Consider the following 21622-nt stretch of genomic DNA (forward strand, 5'->3'; position numbering starts at 1 on the left):
AATAATAAAAATCCAAAATAATATTTTAATAAACTAATATTTAAAGAAATTTCTAATACATATTTAAAAAAAAGAGCAAAAAAATTTTAAATTTTTTAATAATATGAAATTAAAATACTATTTTTAAAGTAAAGAGAATATTTTTCAATGAGTATATTACCAAAATAATATATTATGAAAAGTGGTATTTACTATTTTACCCTTTTACTTCCATTTAATTCTAAATAAATTTAAAAACGATCTATATTTTTTTCGTAGATGAAGTGTTCATTTATATCATAGACAAATGATTAGACACGGCAAATCATATATATATATATATATATATATATATATATATATATATATATATATATATATATATATATATTATAATATTTTTAAAAAATATTATTCGAGGAGGAACAGTGATTTACATTTGAGAGTTTGATAACTTGTCGAGCTGTACAATTAGCTAAATTTCTCGAGGTTTGGCTCACAATAAACTTTCTGGTGTAAAACTCTTACTTTCCATTTGACCAACCAAAGTGGTACTTATATGCTCGGACACCAGGATGGTAAGAATATGCGAAAACCCTAATAAAAATTAAAATATTTTTAATTAAGAGTTTTAGAGATAAAACGACCCCTATATGTTCAGGCAAGTCAGTGCCTGATATAAAGGGCAAAATTGTAACGATGTTGTGACTATGAATTTTTTTTAGGGTAAATAGGAACTTATATAGGTCGGGATTTGTGTTAATGCATCTCGTGTAGAAATATACAGATTATTGGAGGCACGTTTATTTGTAAGGTGGACAAGAATGTTATGAGAGAGACCTAACATTCTTTATAAAAGTGTTGAAAATTTTCCCTAATAGACGCATATTAAAATTATGAATAATATCAGTTAGCGGTCGGCTTGAGCTATTATATGTTTATATGAACTAGATATTAAAATAAAACATTAAATTGAAAATAAAATAGATGAATGAAATTTGTAGAAATATTTTATGAAAATAATAATATTAAAAACAATTCCAAAAATTTCCCATTTCAACTCCAATTTAATGAAAATAAAAATAAATAAATAAATAATCCCGTTGGCGCATTTTTGTGGTATAAATACTCAGCTTTAACAATTTCGGCTTCCCTCTCGTCAATTCTGGACATACGGCTCTGTAACAAAACCGCCAAAGATCTGCTGCAATCCTTCTTCTCTTGAGCGTCAAATTCTTGCCGACAAAACTCCCCAGCTAAATCCCTCCGCCGTCGTCATGTCTAATGGAACTGCGAGGCGACTTCTTCGTAACTTATGTAACTGAAATTTCCTTTTCATTATTTGTTGAATTGTTACTGACTCGCGAATGTTTGAATGCTTGTATTTGAATCTAGATTGTGGGATTAGTGCAAGCTTAATGCTTGTTTGATTTTGTTTGTTATATTGCGTTTTTGGCGGTTTCATTACATGATTCTTGGTGAATCTCACTCTATGAAAATGTGTTATTGAACTGTGCGTTCTATCTGTTACGCAATCTATTTGCTGCATTGAGAAGAAAAATTGATGCTGATTTTTGTTACTCTGTCTTGTTCAATTTCTTTATAAGTTAGGATTGATAATCTGTAGATATTTGTTCGTGGAAGGCAATGTCTGGAGATTTAATCTAACTATAATCTAGTATTGAAAATCAGGGGTTTTAGTTCTTATAATTTACATTGATAAATACTTCTGGCCACAATTCTATCGTTGATTATAAAATTTAAAGTGGCTTTCTTAGGTATTAATTTACGGTCTCATTGCTACAATATTGAGGTTTTATAATTCACACGGGGTATGGTACTTACATGGATTGTCTTCTCTTCAATCCTGCAGATTCTGCCAGAAGTTATCTCAGAAAACAGAAGTGGCAGGCAAGCTCTGTAACTGTGAATAGCGTTCTTATGCATCTCCAGAGGTCAAAAGCAGATATGGTGGAAAATAATGTGCGTAAAGAAAATGAAGTTCTACCTGAAGTTTCTGTAAGGTCGGAAATGGAGAAGAATATCAAAAAAGGTTCTAAGACTCCTAAGTACTTTTCTGATGCTGAAGATATAAGTGATAGTAACCGGAGGTTAGAGCTTGCATGGTTGACAAAAGCTCTCAAATCAGCTTCGCAATTGTATAGGTGGGCACTGTCATCAGGTCTGTTTATATTAGTTGGACTTCTCATCTTTCTTGTGGGCAATCATCATTTCTTTAATTTGATTATTGCTTGAGTCCAAAAAAATGTACAGATTAAAATTGTTATTGCTTGACAAACTCAATTTTCTGTCTTGTAATTTTCTGTTGATGTACTTCTGTTTGTTTAGAACTGATGGTGGCATCACAATTTACTGTCTGCACTTATTTTTTCTTTTTTCATCTTCTTAAGTTCCATGCTTTATCTATGTCATACTCTTGGAGGCTGATGAAGTTTTTTGTGACATACAGGGGATGGAATTCAAAATCAAATTCAACCCAGAAGTCGTTCTGTTTCTGAGATCATTGCAAGTATCCAGCGGAGTAAGATGGGTATCCAGGAGTGGAGCTTGAGTGATCTCACAATTGGATTATTCCTTATATATCTCCGTCAGGCTTCAACAAATCCATTGGCGGACATTAAGGGTGTCCAGATCACTTCAAATGCAATTGTAATATGTTCACATCTTTTTCTTCCCTATAAAATAATTGGACTCATTAAAATCATGTTTGTGTTCCCTTTTTATTTTCAATTTAATAATTTTCAAACCTTTATAAACTTGAATTAAAGATCTTATAGGTAAGGATTTTGTGAATCAGGTCGAAGACCTCATCTACTACCTTGAACTAGCTAAAGGTTGTTATAAGGATTCCGCAGCTATGCTTGCAAGAAACACCATGCTTCGAGAGCCCAACATATTGAAATTTATTAAAGATTCCAGTGTTATGAGGCCTGGTTATTATATAGGGGTTGATACTAGAAAGAAACTTGTAATCTTTGGAATTCGGGGAACTCACTCAGTATATGATCTCATCACTGATATTACTACTTCAAGCGATGAAGAAGTGACATTTGAAGGATATTCTACACACTTTGGCACTTCTGAATCTGCTCGCTGGTTTCTTGATCATGAGATTGAAATGATAAGACAATGCTTAAAGAAATATCAGGTGGTAATTTATGTTTACTAAAGTTCTTTTAGCATATTCTTACGTTCTAATATCATCATGCTAGCATTGTCATGGCTGTATCTAATTCATTAACAGGGTTTTAGGTTAAGGCTGGTGGGTCATTCTCTTGGTGGAGCTATAGCTTCGTTACTAGCTGTAATGCTTCGTAAAAAGTCAAACAAGGAGCTTGGATTTAGACCTGATATTGTTTCTGCCATTGGATTTGCAACACCACCTTGCGTTTCCAGGAAGCTTGCTGAGAGTTGTGCCGACTATGTTACCACTGTAGTGATGCAGGTTTGCCACATGCAGTCCTCATGTCATATGTATTCTAGAAAAAGCTACCATTTTTAAGGAAAAATTTCCTAGTTTTACTTTTGTAGTTACTATTTCATTATGTTGCTTCACTTGAAGTCTCTGGTTTTACCTTGGGCAGGATGATATTATCCCCAGACTAAGTCTAGCTTCTTTAACAAAGTTAAGGATTGAAATTCTACAAACTGACTGGTAAGTTGTTATGCTTTATGTGAAAGGCTAAAGCTAATTTTCTATGGATGTGCTTAAAATTAATATGGTTGTTGAAGGTGTAAGAAGACATATGGAAAGCATTTTTAATGATCATGAGATGATAATATGTATACAGTCGGTTACAATCTTGTCATAATATGTATTATTATCTAAAGCACATTACCAAGTAGTTTATAAGAAGTATTACAGCTAATAAATCAAGTTAGGAATTGGTTTGAGAAGTGCGATTTCAATTTCCTCAGCGTAAGGTATCTATTTAGGAAAGTTCATGGGTCCTTAAGTTTCCCCTCATACCTAGTTACTTCTATTTAAGTACAGATTGAATAAGCATAGTCATGAAAGTTTAGTAACCAAAACTTATAATTTAACTATAGTACAAGTACTTTGAGTACTAACGGCCTTGTGTAGATAAACTTGTGATGTCTGAAGTTTGTAATTCAATTGCAGAACGTCTGTTACTATTTAGATATATGGTCAATGCTGCTTTTTGATACTTATCCTCAACTTTCTTTGAGGATGTCGAAGATGTTACACGTGGCATAGATTAGGCATCAATCTAGTTTTTGCACGAGCTATTTTGAGAAATGAAAGGGAGAAGATTGAGGAATTTCATTGTAGGGAGGAAATGAACATTTGCTTGATTTCTTGTTATTGAACATGCTAGAGGGGAAGGTAATCTCAAATTTTATGTTCCATCTGATTCAGGACGAGTGTGATTGAAGAACAAGACTGGAAAAATATCTATGGTTTGTTGACAAATGCAAAGCAGGTGGTTACATCAGTACAAGATGTTGCTCGAAAACTTGGTGATTATGCAAAGTTTACGAGCAAGAAAGGACCCTCCGGTAAGCTAATCCGTGTAAGCTAATTTGTGTTTGTTTCGTCTTCATTGCAAAGAAACCAAATATTGCTCTGTTAAAATTTTGCTGTCCCTGCCAATCCTCACGTTCTCAGGTTTACTTAATATCTTCATCAGGCATAAATTAGTTGAATATTATTTTGTTTCAATGGCTTTCAGTTAGTTTTGGTCCTAGATCGGGCAAGATTAACCGAGCAGTGTATTCATAATATTTCTTATTTTTTACCCTATCTGCACCAAATTGATCAACTAACGTCTAGAGTCTAAGCATGATCGTTCTTTTTACCTTGTATTTTTATTTTCTTATTTTTTATGCTTTTTTTTCTAAACCATTTAAGTTTCTTGCAAATGTAAATATTCCATGTCAGTTTTACCGTTTTCAACTAAATAGTTCCAAATCTTTGAAGGCAATTTTGTCTTTAAACGATGAACCTTGCTTAAGAGAGAACCAAGCTCAAATCAAGAACTCTCTCTTTTTGTAACGGCTTAAGCTCATCGCTAGCAGATATTGTTCTCTTCGGGCTTTCCCTTTCAAGCTTCCCCTCAAGGTTTTTAAAACGCGTCTGCTAGGGAGAGGTTTCCTCGACCGATGTGGGATCTCACAATCCACCCCCCTTCGGGGCCCAGCGTCCTCGCTGGCACTCGTTCCCTTCTTCAATCGATTTGGGACCTCCCAATCCACTCCTCTTCAGGGCCCAACGTTATTGTTGGCACACCACCTCGTCCCCCCGTCGGGGCTCAACTTCCTTGTTGGTACATCGCCTAGTGCCTGGCTCTGATATCATTTGTAACAGCCCAAGCCCACCGCTAGTAGATATTGTCCTTTTTGGGTTTTCATTTTCGGGCTTCCCTTCAAGGTTTTTAGAACGCGTTTGCTAGGAAGAGATTTCCACACTCTTATAAAGAATGTTTCGTTCTCCTTCCCAACCAACGTGGGATCTCACACTTTTGATGGCTCTAACATCCTTTCTAAATAAAATTCCAAATCCTTTTAGATCTCCTTCCCACAATTAGTCACTTTCTTCCCTTTTTAACAGATGATAGCTATGGAAAAGGGTCTCATGTGGCTTCTGGACCCCCTCCTTCACAGCCTACCGCTGTGGTGCAGAGAGCTGATACAGCTCAAAATGAAGCCGCAAGATGTAAAATTCCTGAGGAGCTATTCGTACCAGGGACAGTTTATTATCTGAAGAAGCATGTGAATCTTGAAGAGGCATACGAATACTTCACTCTGTGGAAGCGGCATCCTGATGAACATTTCCAGCAAATTGTGCTATCAAGCAACCTCATTTCGGACCATAAATGTGATAGCCACTACCATGCTTTGAGGGATGTACTTAAAGGCCTGCCGTCATGCAACGATGAAGGTATTTTCTCATAAACACCTATACCATTTGTAATTGTAGCCTAAAAATAAGTCAATTTTAGATCTGTTATTAGGCTAATTACACAAAGAGAGCATAGTAAGGGTTCAATTCAATACAGATAACAAATCTAAATAGTAATACATAGAGAACACTGGAGATCGACAATGGGAGGATGTTATGATCCCGAAATATTGAGGCTTTTCTGAATGTAGTTTCTCCTTTGTTTCGTTGGCCATTTGGAGTTTTTTTTAGTTAACTCCTTTGGTCGGTGTACATCCTATCCTAGTTTCTCCTTGTACTTTTCACTCTCTTAGATGGAAAGTTTAGTTTCCGATGAAGAAAATACAACTATGATATGTTCTTTACGTGGTTTTTTGGTTGTATTTTTTTTTTTCTTCACATCAATATATATTATAATATATAGAGCGATCCCTTGATCGATGGTATATCCTTGAACTGAACTAAATAAGCTCTGCTCAAGTTTGCTTAGTTGTATTGATTTGATTATAATCATGTCTCAAATGTGTTATTTAAATACATTATCGAACGCCGAATATAATCAAATTCTAACGTATGCTTAAGATGGTCTGACACTTGAAAACTCAAATTCTACACTTGAAAACTCATTTGATGGCTCGTCATTCAATTCTTTTTACATATGCTTAAGATGGTCTGACACTCTTCTGTAACATGGTCTATACTTACTTCTCGCTTCTAGGAGTGAAGACTATTCTCAAGAATCAACAAAGGTACTTTTAACATATTTTGTTCTTACACACATGCATTTTTTTTTTTTAAAAAAAAAAAACGAGAATTTTGTAGTTGAAGTAGGAGACAACCAAGTATGCAATTTGGATGATCCAAGAGAATGATAAAAAGAAGTGCTTTCTTTTTTATTTTTTAACACTAAATCTTTGGCCCCATCAATTATTCTACAAATTCAGACAAACTTTTGCACCACCATGCTTTATTTACATTCTTTTTATTTTTTAAATCAACTCTTAGATTCTACGACTATTTTATTTTATTTTATTTTATTTTATTTTATTTTCATAATCATTCCAATATTTTCTTTTCAATAAAATTAAAATAAATAAATAACTTTCATTAAAAAAACATTTCAATATGATAATTTTAAGATTGTGTAGGGACTAAATTAAAATACAGACTAAAATGCAATTTAATAAAAAAAACATAAATAAATTCTATAAAAAAATGCTTATAAAAATATTAGAGTGGAAAATAATATTTCCTATGTTTCCTATTCAAACTACAAATCAACATTTTAATATAAATAAAGTAATAAAACCATTAATTAATTAATAATTAGAAACATCTTCATCCTTTCTGCTCTCTTGCTTATATCTCTCAATCATAACCCAAAAAGGTTTTAAATTTTTTGTTTCAACTTTGCCAAATACCGCTAGCAAATATTGTCCGTTTCTAGCCCGATACATATTGCTGTGAGTTAATACTTCTACTAAAGAGAGATTTTCACTCCCGTATAAAGAATGCTTCGCTTCTCTCTCCAATCGACGTGGGATCTCACAATAATTTGGTATCGAGCTAGTCACTAGGCGGTGTGCCGGTGGATTGTGAGATCCCACATCGGTTAGAGAGGAAAGCGAAACATTTCTTATAAGAGTGTGAAAACTTCTCTCTTGTAGACGCGTTTAAAATAGTGAAGCTGACAATATCTGCTAATGGTGGGCTTGGACGGTTACATGGAAATAGTCTTCACTCTTAAGAAATGAGGAGAAAGTAACGTGACAATGTCGTAGGGGATATAGGAGAATGCTTGAACTATCAAGTGTGCCGAATTCTGATTCCAAGTTCTGAGCTTATTTATATACCGTTCATTTACTCGGGTGTAACAACCCTAAACGAGTGGGACCAAATAATTCAATCGGGGTAGTTGCTGAACCATACCACATAGTTCCAACAACAAAAGCTGCAAAAAAGACAGCAGCGATACTACTCGAAAGGACGGTTTCAATATTTCCCATACGTAATCCTTTGTATAGACGTTGGGGCGGACGAACACTAAGATGGAATAGGCCCGCTAATATGCCCAATATACCTGCTGCAATATGAAGAGAGGCTATTCCGCCCGAAACAAAAGGATCAAACCCTTCGACACCCCACGCAGGATTTACAGCTTGTACCCTTCCGGTTAATCCATAAGGATCGGATACCCATATTCCCGGACCATACAATCCGGTTACATGAAATGCACCAAAACCAAAGCAACCCAACCCTGAGAGAAATAAATGAATTCCAAAAATCTTAGGCAAATCCAAAGAAGATTTTCCTGTATGTTCATCACAAAATATTTCTAGATCCCAATACACCTAATGTCAGATAGCTGCTAAGAAGCACAATCGAGAAAACACAATATGTGCTCCGGCCACACCTTCGTAACTCCAAATACTCGGATTCGTTATAGTCCCTCCTGTGATACTCCAACCCCCCATGAATTGGTTATTCCTAAACGAGTCATGAAGCGTATAACGGAAAAAGTAGGAGACAATAAATTAATTATTAAAATTATTTTAAAATATATTTGGCCCCATCAATTATTCTTACAAATTCCGACAAAATTGCACGACCATGCTTTATTTACATTCTTCAAATTCCCCCAATCATTTTTAGCCAATATATATATATATATATATAAACATTAAATTTTTTCATACTTGTAATATATATTTTGTTTTACTTCTCTTTTATTATATAATTATATAATCTTTCTTGTTCGTAAACTAATTTCTAAGAGTTCAACGAATTTTTTTTTATGGGTTATGCAAATTGTTCTCGAGATTGATCTTCAACTTCGTGAAGAGTCGATTATTATCTTGAGATCTTCACGTTTTCAAACAGACGAGAGTGTTTAGCTTCCAAACCTTTCGAACGAAATAGAGTTACTTAGCTCTTATGGGTATGTGAACTTTGATGGCTTTTGGGCCTAACCGTTTGGATTTGGACTTTTGGATCGAACCTTAAACTTGATCCAAATACCAATCGTCAGACAAATATGACCTCATAATTTTGATCTAGTCGTAATTACAAATAATTCACGAATAATCGACTTACTTGTAATGATTATATCTACAGATACATTTGGTCTACATGCATAAAGTTCAACTCTAGGTCTAAGTGAAGGAACCTATAATTAATTAACTTTGTATGAAGTGTAACGTCTCAGATCCACCGCTAGCAGATATTGTCTACTTTAGGCTTTCCTTTTCGGGGTTCCCCTCAACGCTTTAAAACGCGTTTCCTAAGAGAAGATTTCCACACACTTATAAATAGTGTTTTGTTCTCCTCCCCAACCAACGTGGGACATACTAAGAGAATTAAATTAATTAAATTTTGTTCGAAGGGTTGAAATTAATATTTAATATTATATATTTTAAATATAAAAAATACATATTTAATATATTAAAATATTTGATATTTTGATAGCCCTAATACTATAGGTTATGAGAAGAATGATTAATGATTCCACTATTGTTAATGGGTATAGAGAGCCAATAAATACCAACTTTTCATATGCACCACTTAATATAAAGTGTTGCAACTATTTCTTATTATTATCAAAATAAAAATAAAAGGCCACCCAATATATTTTAAATAACTATATAATTTAATTTAAATTTTATATTACTATTATTAGTATATGATAAATAATTAATATATACTTAAATTATCCACTCATTACATTAATTTCTTAAAATAAATGTTAAAATAATGGATATTTCTACAATTGTAGCTTATTTTGCTGATAATCTTAAATTATAAAATAATATTCTTAAGGAAATTAAAGTTATTAGGGTTATATATATATATATATATATATATATATATATATATGTGCTAAAATAGAACATCCATACATGGTTTGGGACATGTTTGATAATATTTAGGTTTTTGTTTTTTTTAACAGAGAGACATAATTGTGTTTGGTAATATTTGTTTAGGACATGTTTTATTTTGTGTTCTTTATTATTTATTTTTAATGAAAATAAGTTTTGAAATTAAATATTGAATTTTTTTATCTTATATTTATTGTAGATGGTAGAAAAAAGAAGAAAAATTTATGTTATGGAAAAAAATATTCTCGACAAAAACTCTGTTTCGATGGGAGTGTAAGGTTTTACTTAGGGTTACAAAACTATGTAGTTTGCTTCCAAGTCAAACCGTTAGTGGTAGAAGTTAAATTGCTCGGAGCTCACAAGTGAATAGAAAGTTAAATGTGACTTGAGTAGAGAAGAAGTACATGAATGAACTAAGATCACGTCTGAATGAGAGCGATCCTGAGATGAATGTGAAATGACCAATTTTGGTAGGGGATAGACTTCACTTTTAGAAACAGTTTAATACGAGCAAGTAACGTGCATGATCATGTTGTAGGGGATGTAGCTTCATAATACCCTTAGACTCGTTATGTTGTTCGACTAAACTCATTAGCTCTATGCTCTATTCAATCAGAACCCAGTTGGGAACGAAGCCATTGGCACCGAGTCGACTCCTATGTCGCTAATCAATGTCATAAAGTGCGAAATTTGGATTTCAGATTCAAATTCAAATTCGAATATTGGACATGAGACATTACAAATAGATTCATAATATTTTTAATTTGTGTCTAATAGGACCTCATAACGTTAAAAATGTTTAATTAGCCATAAACTTTCAATTTTGTATCTAATAAGTTCGTAACATACCGAAAATATTTAAAAATTAAATGATTTATTAGATAAAAAATCGATTACGTGGATAAAAAAAACATTTTTAGGGTTTATAGATTAAATAGATATTAATTTTTTTTAAAAAAAAACAAAAAATTCGCATATATTTAAATTTCTTTATATTATAAATATCACATATATTAATTCATAAAATAATTAGAAGAAAATACTATGATTATATTAAGTTAGCTATGAAAATTTAAGAAATAAATTTATTACTGGAAGCTTATACTTATAATAACATGCAATAAAATCAAACCACTAAAAATAAACTATATTATAAGAAAAATAATATGATTTATATACATAATTTCCAAGCATAATTACTTTATTTTAAAATCTTTATTTAATGGATAATTCCATTCCAAAAAGCCAACAATTTTTACAAAAAAAAAAAAAAAAATAATAATAATAATAAAATAAAACGTCTTAGGGTTCATACTTATCAATATTTAGGGTTTTTTTTTTTCTTATTTAATTTTACAGACAATTATCAGACACAAACACAAGCAGAAAATTCAGTAAAAAAAAAAAAAAAAAAAAGCAAAAAAGAAATTCAAATTATCACAAAAACACCCATACTTCCATTTGATTGGTAGCCGTTGATCTGAAAATCCAGAGAAGATATCGGACGGTCTTAACAGCAGAAATCTCCGGCGAGATTTGAATCGGCGATGCCCATCTCAACGTACGGCGCTGCCGTAGGTTCAAACTCCGGTGCGGCGGTGCTGCAGCTCTCCTCCAGCAGCCAAGTTTGAAGATCCAGCAATTGCTCATCGGAATAAGACAAAGAGTTTCCGTACAGTAATTCATTAGGGTTTCTTGTAATGTAGCCGTTAAGAAGGATTTGAGCTGCTTGTTCTCTCAAATAAGCCACTTGAGCCCTTAGATTCATAACCTATAACATTTCCAAAAATTAGGGTTTCGAATAACCGATCACGAAAAACACGAAAAACGCTAAACCGACGAGTACTAAGCTCGATTATATAAATTATCGCTCGAGCATACGTTAAGTAATAACGCGAGAGAAAAAAACGACCTGATGCTGGAGAGCGAAAATCTGGGAGATACAGCCGTAGATCGGATCTTGAAGTCGTGCTTGAGCTTCGTAGGAGATGGTGACGGCGGCTTGGCTTCGATGAGAGACGGGGAGGTGAGCGAGAAGCTTGGAAGCGTTGCTTGCACCGAAAACTTTGTGGACGGCGGAGAAGTGGGAGGCGCCGAGGTCGTGGCGGAAATAAGGAGCAAAGATGCAACCATTGACACACTTTCTTCTAAGGAACTTGCAAGCTCCACAAGGAGGAGAAGAAGAAGAAGAAGAGGAGGAGGCCGCCATTGATGGAGCTTAGTAAAGAGCAATAATTAAGAACAAAAATGGTGAGAAATGGAGGAGAGTGGGAGGGTGTATTTATATTATAATCAATACTTAATCAACTTAGGTCTTCTTAATGGGCTACAAATTTTAATTTACATTCTTATTATTATTATTATTATTATTATTATTATTATTATTATTTTTAAAAAACATTGAATTCTTTTTGGAATATTTATTATACGACAAAAGGAGATGTTAGAAACAAAATCCGCTAAATTTGCTTACATGTTTTTTCATCTGCCTTCATTTGTAGCCTTTCTTGTTTTTGGTTTATTTTTATCAATTTCGTCCTTTTATTTTAACGATTTTACGTATTTAGTCCTTCAATTCGAGTCGTTTTGTTAAATTTACTAAAATTTTGGATTATTTTGTTAATTCAATTCGCGTGTTGATTCGATTTAATATGCATTTATGTTAGCTCGACTACGTTAATTATTTGTTTTGTAGCTATGTCAGAATGTTTGAATCTCGGGACCCATGAAATTAAATTTTGTTTTTATTGATATTTTAACGAAGATTATGTAAGTTTGTTTATTAGGAAAGAGGAATCCGTTAAATTTGAAATTTAGTCCATGAAGTTATAAGTTTTGTAAATTTGGTCTCGGGATTTTTAAATATAAATTTTTGAACTCTTAATTTGTGTCTATGGGTTCTCGAGTTGTCTGGAGTTTCAATTTTGTATTTAATAAATATTTGAAATTATAAAAATATTAAAATTAAGTAAATAGTATTTTAAATATTATTGAAAATTAACGAATAATTTGAATTATTATTATTTTTATCAGTAGGATTAATATAAAGATAATTAATTTTGATAATGAAAATTAGATTGAATTGAGAATATTATTAAATAGGAAATTTATTTACAAAAAGAAAGTAGAATTTTACCATACTATTTTGTCCGTGATGAAATAAGAATTTAATTTTTTAAATTTATTTTCAATTATATATTGAAGATTTCTTAATAAATATAAAGTATACTCGTAAAATAAATTTATAATATATATGTATTTTAAAAAAAAAAAATCAAGTAAGTCCACCAAAGCACGCTATGTACCTTCTCGGTTCATTCATGTACGTCTCATTTACTCGAGTCTCACAGAATTAAAGCAAATTACACGTACTAACCTTCACGTGAATTAGAAAAGCAAACATACCCAATTCGAGCATAACTCAAAATAGGTCTCTCAAACCGAATGAGCCATCCAAACTCTAAGCACAAGAGAGATGATATCTAATTCAAATCATAACATACAATAATGAATTCAAAATGAGATTCGTGTCTTTGGTACTCACTGAAATCGCCAAAAATCAAAGTTCATGGGTCGTGGATGTCGGAGTCACGTTGAAGAGACAATCGAGATAAACACTTCATCCGCAACGAAAACACCGAATCGTCTCTGATTTATTTAGAATTAAACAAAAACAAAATTAGGTTAAGCTGACATCTTTGCATGGTGGCTTAACACCTTTTTCCTTATTGGTTCACTCACCATAATCAATCTAAAACTTCATATATATATATATATATATATATATATATATAATATGTGGGATCATGTGTTATAGATATATATATATATATATATATATGCAATAGAGAGCCCCAACAAGATTTTCTTTAAATTGTGAAGCTGCCTTCATCCATATGCTGCTGCTGCATATGTCAAGCATCCGTTTATCCATTGATGGATATCTATTTATGAGGTAAGCTGTTCTTATTTGGTATCATAAAATTGTTGCAGTCCTTGAATTTGATCCGTTCTTAAGCACTTTTATCTTTGTTTTTTTGTTTGTTGTTCTTTAGCTCTTCCTTTCCTTCCTGGATTGTTCTTGAATTGTGTTCTTCTTTGTAATCTTGTTCAAGTAATGTTTTTACTTCTACAATTTACAATAAAAAGCTGGTTATGCTCTCATGGAAGTCAAGGACATTGTGGCAATGTTGAGAGGCTCTAAAGTAGGGTAGTCATGTGAGAGACTAAGGTTGAGTCACTATGACCAAATAAGCACATTGGGATGCTCGATACTTTAGCTCAAGGACATGCGTTAAGATGTAGTGTAACAGTCTAAGTCCACTGCTAGTAGATATTGTCTGTTTTGGTCCGTTACGTATGGTTGTCAGCCTCATGGTTTTAAAACGTGTCTCTTAGGGAGATGTTTCTACACCCTTATAAGGAATGCTTCTTTCCCTCTCGGCCAACTGATGTAGGATCTCATAATCCACCATCTTGAGAGCCTAGCGTCCTTGCTAGCACATTATTTGGTGTTTAACTTTGATATCATTTGTAACTATGACCAAATAAGCATCATAGTATTGGGATGCTTAGTATTTTAGCACAAGGACAAGCGTTGAAATGCTGTGTAATAGCTCAAGCTCACTGCAAGTAGATATTGTCCATTTTGGCTTGTTACGTTATCACCATCAGTCTCACGATTTTAAATGCATCTTTTAGAGAAAGGTTTCCACATCTTTATAAGGGATGTTTCGTTCCACTTTCCAACCGATGTGGGATCTCACAATCCACCTCATTGGGAGCCCAGTGTCCTCGCTAACACATCACTCAGTGTCTAGCTCTGATACCATTTGTGACTATGACCAAATAAACGTTATAGTATTGAGATGTAGTGTAACAACCCACACCCACCGTTAGCATATATTGTCTGCTTTGGCCCGCTACGTATTGTAATCAGTCTCACGGTTTTAAAATGCATCTTTTAGGGAGATGTTTTCACGCCCTTATAAGAAATGTTTTGTTCCCCTCTCTAACCGACGTGAGATCTCACAATTCACCTCCCTTGGGGGCCAGCGCCCTCTCTAACACACTGCCGAGTGTCTGTCTCTAATACCATTTGTAACTACGACCAAATAAGCGTTATAGTATTAGAACACTCGGTGCACAAAGACAGATGCTAGCTCCGAATGATTATTTTAACACACCAAAACTATGAATAGGTAAGCTATAAGAATTTGTAGACAACCCACAAAGTGTGCCCAACATTGGGATCTAAGCAGTAGAAACATTTGAAGAAATTTAAGTGATAATGATTTGATGTTTGTTGAAGTAAGTCTTGACATGGTGGTATGAAAATGGGTTGTGTAATCAATCATAAGCTCATAATGATGTTGATATGAGAAAAGATTCATTCTTTATTTGTAAACCCTACACATCTAATACTCACATGATCAAACATGGAGTGAGTGGTGAGTGGATGAGAATATGACAATAAACTTAGTACTTTTAGAATGAACACAAAGAGAATGTCTTGTCCAACAGTGTCATTCAATCCATGTAAAGTGGACTAAATGGGCATACTTTTATTTTCTTTAAGGGAAAAAGCTCTAACAAAGCATGTAGTGGCCAACAAGCTCAAATGGCTTAATGCCTTTGTGTTTGTCTTTGTTGATAAGCCATTGAAGTTGATCTCATGCACAATGGTAGCCCATTTCATGTCACAAACTACTCGACTGTTCATAGGGGAAGGAGGTGGGTGAGGGGCTTAATTATTAGGGTTGGCATATGGGTCCCAAACAAACAGCCCTACATGTTGATGGATATGGGTGACATGACAAAGTGACTAAGTCAATGCCACTATAGCCTTATGTGTTTGGATTAGCTTATTATATGTTATTTTATGTTGTTCATCTCTCGTGAAGATTGCGATGGATTGTTTGGGCTGGGAATCACTTTTTTCGGAAAAAAATGATCCCGTTCTCTCGAAAAAAGATACAACTTCATCAATCAATCTCATTCTTGTTCGTTATTTTGAGACCTACATTCTCGAGTATTAGGTCATTTATTCTAGTACATAAGCGTCTTGGATCTTGTCTCTCACTTTGAATGAGTATTTGTGATTAGGTGCATAAGTAATGAGACTACTCCTAAGCAGATCAGCGTCTACCAATATTATTAATATCATCTCCTTTTGTTTTCTCTTCTATCGAGCTTCGAAAATATCTCATGCTGATCGAACTCGATAGTTTGGCACTACAAAACTAAAAAATTTATGCATCTTTGTTGCATGAAGCTCGATCGGTATAAGAATTTTGTTTTCTTGTCTATATGGATCTTCAAACTTTGAAGTGTAAGAGTCTACCAAGAATACATAAGATTGCATACGATAGGAAAGATCTATTCAAGAGAGAGTTAAAACATTACTTGGATACAACATTAGATCAAAACCCTCGAAAAACTAATGGCACACAATACACAATACTAGCCCTTTCGTGGCATTGAAACATTTGAGCGTCTAAATATTCTAGCCCTTTCGTGGCGCTTTCTTACGTGTTTTATAGCGGCATTAAGACTATGTTGTCTTCTCGACAAAGTTGACTTTCCAATCTAGTTTTGACGGGTCATAAATTTGTAGAGGTTAAAAAACTAAAAATTTATAGATTAAATCTATAATTCAAAAAATTGGACAACATTTCATAATTCCCAAAGACTTAACATCTAGAGACATCCAACAAAAGGTTATACAACAGCTACATTCCAAAACCTTGAGATGAAAAAGTAGAAGCTGTGGGCATTATTAAGCATCCCGGGTAGGTCATTTGGGATTTGTGACAGTGACTAAAGTGAACTACAAAATGGCCGCACTCTATTTCTGGATTGCCGTCCACGTGTCACCAACAAGATTATTGATTGTGACGTTGACGTAACCCGCGGGTGATACTGTTTTTTTACCTTCTGTTTTTGGGTATTTTATTTTTCACTTTTTATAATAATGTTATTTTAACTACGGGCCCCACTTAGTACCACGTTGATTGCTTCCAGCTCAGCATTTGGATTTGCGTTAAAAAAATGTCCAAATCTATTGCATGCCGTAATATGCACGAAAACTCTAAAATTCACATAAAAATAAATAAAATAATCATATTATTAATAATTAAGTTTTAATTATTAATTAACTTTTTAAGTTATATTTAGTAGATGCGAAGTTAAACAAGTATCTAATCTATTAAATATTTTTCTTTTTTAAAAAAAAATGTAATATACACACAAATGAATTATCAGTATTTTGCGTTGGAATGCTGATATCCCAACGCTTGCTCGGTTTTCCGATATGAATTTGAGAGAGTAGCCTTCCATAGCAAGAAGATATTACAAATTTCGTAGCTAAAAGGGTTCGGACTAGGAAACAACTTATGTAGCTACTTTGCCTATTTGGCTATTCTATTATGGATTGGTTCGGCAGCAGAAGAGAAAGACCATCATCAGTTCACGAGCTTACTCGAGTATGACCGTAGCTTTCTTCTCTCCCCTCATCCCTATCCCTATCCCTATACCTATACCTATACATATACCTATCTAGTTCCTCCTATTCCTCTGTCTTTTCAGCATCTCCCAATTTGTTCCTTTTTTTACCTCGAGCATGCATGCATGCATTCAATGATTTCTTGTTCTTTGCCTTGTCTATATATTCTTTTCTTTTGAATGTTAAATCACACCAGCAGTTGCTTCAGCTTTACAGCAAGGTGGAAGGGATGTCATTACCAAACATTCTTCTTTTATGTTGGGCTGCCCATCGAACTCATCTCAATTTCTTCTTTCTTTTAAGGAGAGATTAATTCGACTCAAGGTAGAGTTGAGTTTTAGATGACGGGTTGAGTTTTATAGAAACAATTTTTTTGTATGGTAAACTTGAAACTCATATAAGTTAACCTATTATCATTTAGTCCTTGAGTTTCTGTAATTTTAACAAAAAAAAAAAAAAAACTTTGGGAATCAACAATAAACACGCGAAGAGGTATCAACCCATCTGATTATAGCTAATCTAGAACTTGCCAAGTACGAATATCCAACCTACTTTGTCCAAGAGGTTCGCTACTATGGCCCTCTAGCTCTCATAACCAAATGAGAGAGAAAAATCGACAAACATTCAAACTATGTGAGACCTCACATCAATAGAAGAAGGGAACGAAACATTCCTTAAAAGAGTGTGGAAACCTCTTATTAATAGACGTGTTTTAAAATCGTGAGGTTAACGGCAATATGTAACGGATTAAAGCGGATAATATCTGCTACCAGTGGGTTTAGGTTGTTACAGACTACTTAGTAAAAAGAATAAAAATATTCTCGTAAGAAATAAAAGTAGAAAAGGAAATCTGCTAATATGTGGAAAATATATAATTTTCAATATCTTTTTTAGTAAAATTTCCGTATCTTTCATTCCAATTAAGGAAAGTATAGATATATCCAAATGGAACAATAAACATAGATAATTACTGTCTATATTGCTCCAATCTTGACTATCTCCACTAAGTCAAAGGCATATCACCTATAAAACTAAACAAGCTCTCAGTTTCTAACTATAGCAATCTTTTGCAGACAAACAAGAGATGGGGCTGATTCTAACCTCGGAATTGATGCTATTTTCTGTTTGTTGCAACTTATTGTACTTGAGGAGATTGCATGAACAGGAACTGCAGGGTGCATTATTTTAAGTTACTTACAGGTATTTTAATCAGGCAATATAGAAAAACGTATCCATTAAAGTATGGTCAGGGAGTCGAGAATGTATACCTCAAATGATCTTCCCAACCTTTCATACTCCAGCATGCTTAGTGCAACCTCACAACTCTGCGAGACAATAGGCTCGGGATCCTTTGCAAACTCCTTGAGAAGTGCTATGCTTCTTTCGTCTACAAATACAATGAAAACAAAATAAGAATCCAATTAATAAAGAAGCACACAGCAACTGAGGCACCGCCTATAACTTGTTATTTAGCGTAACAAAATATCCTTCTTCTAATCAGTCACCGCTGGACTTGAATTTCATGTTCCAGCATAGTTCTACTATTCATGAACTAACGTTCCTAATAGGTAACTCAGTAAAGATAAGGTTTAAGTCCTATTTTTTATATTGAATTTTGTAGTAAGAAACATTTAATAAACGATCTCAACAAGCTTTTCAGACGATTATTGGACCAATACACACACACATATGTATATATATATAGATACACCTTACAACAATCCACACCCACCCTAGGCCTAGAGTATGGAAGCATCAAGGAATTTTCTTATACTCATGGCAAGCAACTTCACTAAGGGGTGTGCCACTCTGCCTTCAGTTTGAAAGTTTTCTTCCCCTTAAAATTCGATGCCTACATTTCTAAACAGCCTCTCAGAAAAAGCTCCAATTTTTTTAATTTATTGTAATGCTCACGTTTCAGGATGCTATGTTTTCTATTTATAAAATAGTTATCTTATTTGGATCATATTTTGGGTGCCTCCTCAGAAAAAAATATACACCTCCCTTTTGTACCTCACTCTTGAGTCTTGAAAGAGCGTATATGACTCGACAGTCAAAAATTGAAGAATCAAAACATACTAGTTACTTGGATAGTATGCAGATGAATTCTTATATGATTTGTCATACAACTAAAATTAAGACCCATCACACTACAATAACAGATCACTTTTTCAGGATTCTTTACAAAGCACATAGTCCAGTTGTATTTTCTTTCTAAATTTATATCAGAAGGTAAAGAAGGAAAAAATAATACTTTTGGGTTCCAAAAGAACAAGCATGTTTAACAAAACAACAAATAAATTATACCAGCAATGGAACCAAGAGCTTCGGCAGCCTCATGTCTAACCATTGGATGCTCATTAACATCCTCAAGAATATTGGAGAGAGCATCTGAAGCTGCTTTGTTTTGCAATTGGCCTAATACATAAGCAACCTAATAATTCCAGAAAGTACCAACATCAAATCAGGAAATGGCGTCTCCACAAAGTGGCATGGCATGCTGAGCATTCAAACTAAATTAATGTCCAAAAATCTGTTAGGTTTGCTTCCAAAGGTAAAAGAATTAAGAATTCAAGATCAGACTAAGTTCAAAAAGAGAATAAAGAAAAATGACATATGATTATTAAGAAATTACAATCCACGTTAATATGGTGAAATAAAATTGTGGGTTCATTAAAACAAACCTCATGCTTTAGCAGAGCACTTTTGGATCTTAAAGAGTTGATAATTGCAGTTAAAGCTTCATCATTGCCATTATTCCGTAAAGCAAAAAGGGCTGCATAGCGCTCATACATGCCCTTATCATCATCCAGAAGAATTTCCCTTCAAATGGATAAATGAGGTAGCAAAAGTAATCAGAAACCATTACTACAAGCTACTATCAAGCAACATCCTTATTATTGAAGGTTGATAGTATATAGCATTTATTACAATTGCCTCGAAATACCTAAGTTGACATACTGAAGAATCAGAAGAAGCTGGGGCAGCTGGATCGACAGACAGAAACGGCGACTTTTCAACTGTGGATGATTCACCATCGTTACTAGAATCTTTCAGTTGTTCAATTCTCTTAAGGGCCAATTCACATGTCTCTTTAACCTCTTGAGCAGGATCTAAAGCCAAGCTCTTTTCTAAAAAAGGAATATTACTCTCTGAGCCAATAGCTCCAAGAGCTTCTGCTGCCTACACCATTACAGAAGCAAATACAACAGGTTAGATGGAAGAACAGAACACTAGATCAAATTCAAAACAAGCAGGATAACAAAGGGGGCTCTATAATTTCACCTCGTGCCGAACAATGGGGTGCAAAGAAAGATCGTTAAGAACAGTCACTAACGCTGGGATTGCATCTGTATCTTGCATTTGGCCCAATGCAAATGCAGCCTCATGAGCCAACAAATTCGAAGGATCTCTAGTCGCTAAGCACAGAAAAATAGGTACAATGAGTTTTTCTTTCCCCTTCTAAATTAATTATTTTTCCGGCCTTACATCGTAACGTGAAAAAAATGCCTCAGGCTCTCCATAGCAGGCGAGTTCAAAAGAATAACATAGAGTAAAAGTTAAATAAAGACGACGACCAAATATCAATCAATATGAACGAACTCCATAGCAGATTATCATTCGCAGATAGCAAACCCCGAGGGCATAACTAAACAGACTACTTCCAAGAAATTGCAAGGCATTTATTTCGACAATCAATCAAACGGAATAAGAACACAAAAATGAACAGATTAAACACAACTCGAACTTCAAATCACAGGAAAATTTAGAAAAAATGATTGAGCTTACCAAGAATGAGGGCATCGCGAGGGGCGGGGCCCTTGAGGTTGCGGAGGGAGAACAGAGCTCGGAAGCGCTCGGCAATGGGCTGAGAAGGGTCGTTCAAGCGGTCGCAGAGGAACTTCTCCATCTCTGAAGAGCAGGCAAAGGAGGTGATTTCTGCGTCGCCATTGACAAAGGCCATGAGATTGGACCTTACGTAGAGAACTGGAAATTGGAGGGAGAGTTTTCCACAGAGCGAAAATCGCAAGGTTAGAGCCTTGGAGTTTAGCGCAGCAGAATTTTGGGGCATGGGGGTAATTTCGTAATTGAGTTGCGTAGAATAAACGCGGGTTTTTTTTTTAGTTTTATTTATTTTAATTGGAAATAAAATATTAATTATATATAAATCTGATTTATTCTGATTTTTAGTGCAATTTCTTTGTTTCAATAGTACAATTCATTATCTATATTTTTTAATTTATAATAAATTAATCTTTACTTTTAAAAAAACCATCAAAATTAAATATTAATTTTATTATTTAAAATTTACACTTTCATATCTCATAAACATATTTAATT

General features: G+C 33.9%; 3 protein-coding genes across 5 annotated transcripts; 1 reads left to right on the forward strand and 2 right to left on the reverse strand.

Moving 5' to 3' along the window:
• Positions 1-1146: 1146 nt before the first annotated feature.
• LOC111498003 (sn1-specific diacylglycerol lipase beta) lies at positions 1147-6267 on the forward strand. Its single transcript, XM_023149048.1, has 8 exons — positions 1147-1296; positions 1853-2161; positions 2450-2649; positions 2798-3148; positions 3245-3445; positions 3585-3655; positions 4382-4521; positions 5573-6267. The coding sequence occupies exons 1-8, from the start codon at positions 1257-1259 to the stop codon at positions 5914-5916; spliced, it is 1656 nt and encodes a 551-aa protein (XP_023004816.1). The 5' UTR covers positions 1147-1256; the 3' UTR covers positions 5917-6267.
• Positions 6268-11150: 4883 nt separating this feature from the next.
• Positions 11151-11993, reverse strand: LOC111498009 (LOB domain-containing protein 29-like). The gene is made up of 2 exons (XM_023149054.1): positions 11690-11993; positions 11151-11548 (listed from the first exon to the last, which is right to left on the reverse strand). Exons 1-2 carry the CDS (start codon positions 11984-11986, stop codon positions 11288-11290), a joined length of 558 nt encoding a protein of 185 aa, XP_023004822.1. The 5' UTR covers positions 11987-11993; the 3' UTR covers positions 11151-11287.
• A 6147-nt stretch (positions 11994-18140) lies between these two features.
• Positions 18141-21360, reverse strand: LOC111497653 (deoxyhypusine hydroxylase-B). Of its 3 annotated transcripts, none has more exons than XM_023148511.1 (8): positions 21071-21360; positions 20567-20700; positions 20229-20464; positions 19966-20104; positions 19589-19715; positions 18550-18668; positions 18384-18449; positions 18141-18306 (listed from the first exon to the last, which is right to left on the reverse strand). In XM_023148511.1, exons 1-7 carry the CDS (start codon positions 21351-21353, stop codon positions 18417-18419), a joined length of 1071 nt encoding a protein of 356 aa, XP_023004279.1. In that variant the 5' UTR covers positions 21354-21360; the 3' UTR covers positions 18141-18306; positions 18384-18416. The 3 variants fall into 3 exon arrangements, with proteins under 3 accessions (XP_023004279.1, XP_023004278.1, XP_023004277.1); XM_023148510.1 differs by having other exon boundaries at positions 18141-18314; XM_023148509.1 differs by having other exon boundaries at positions 18141-18449.
• Between the last annotated feature and the right edge of the window lie 262 nt (positions 21361-21622).

The sequence above is a fragment of the Cucurbita maxima genome, unplaced genomic scaffold, assembly GCF_002738345.1.
Source record: "Cucurbita maxima cultivar Rimu unplaced genomic scaffold, Cmax_1.0 Cma_Scf00024, whole genome shotgun sequence".
Classification (NCBI taxonomy): domain Eukaryota; kingdom Viridiplantae; phylum Streptophyta; class Magnoliopsida; order Cucurbitales; family Cucurbitaceae; genus Cucurbita; species Cucurbita maxima.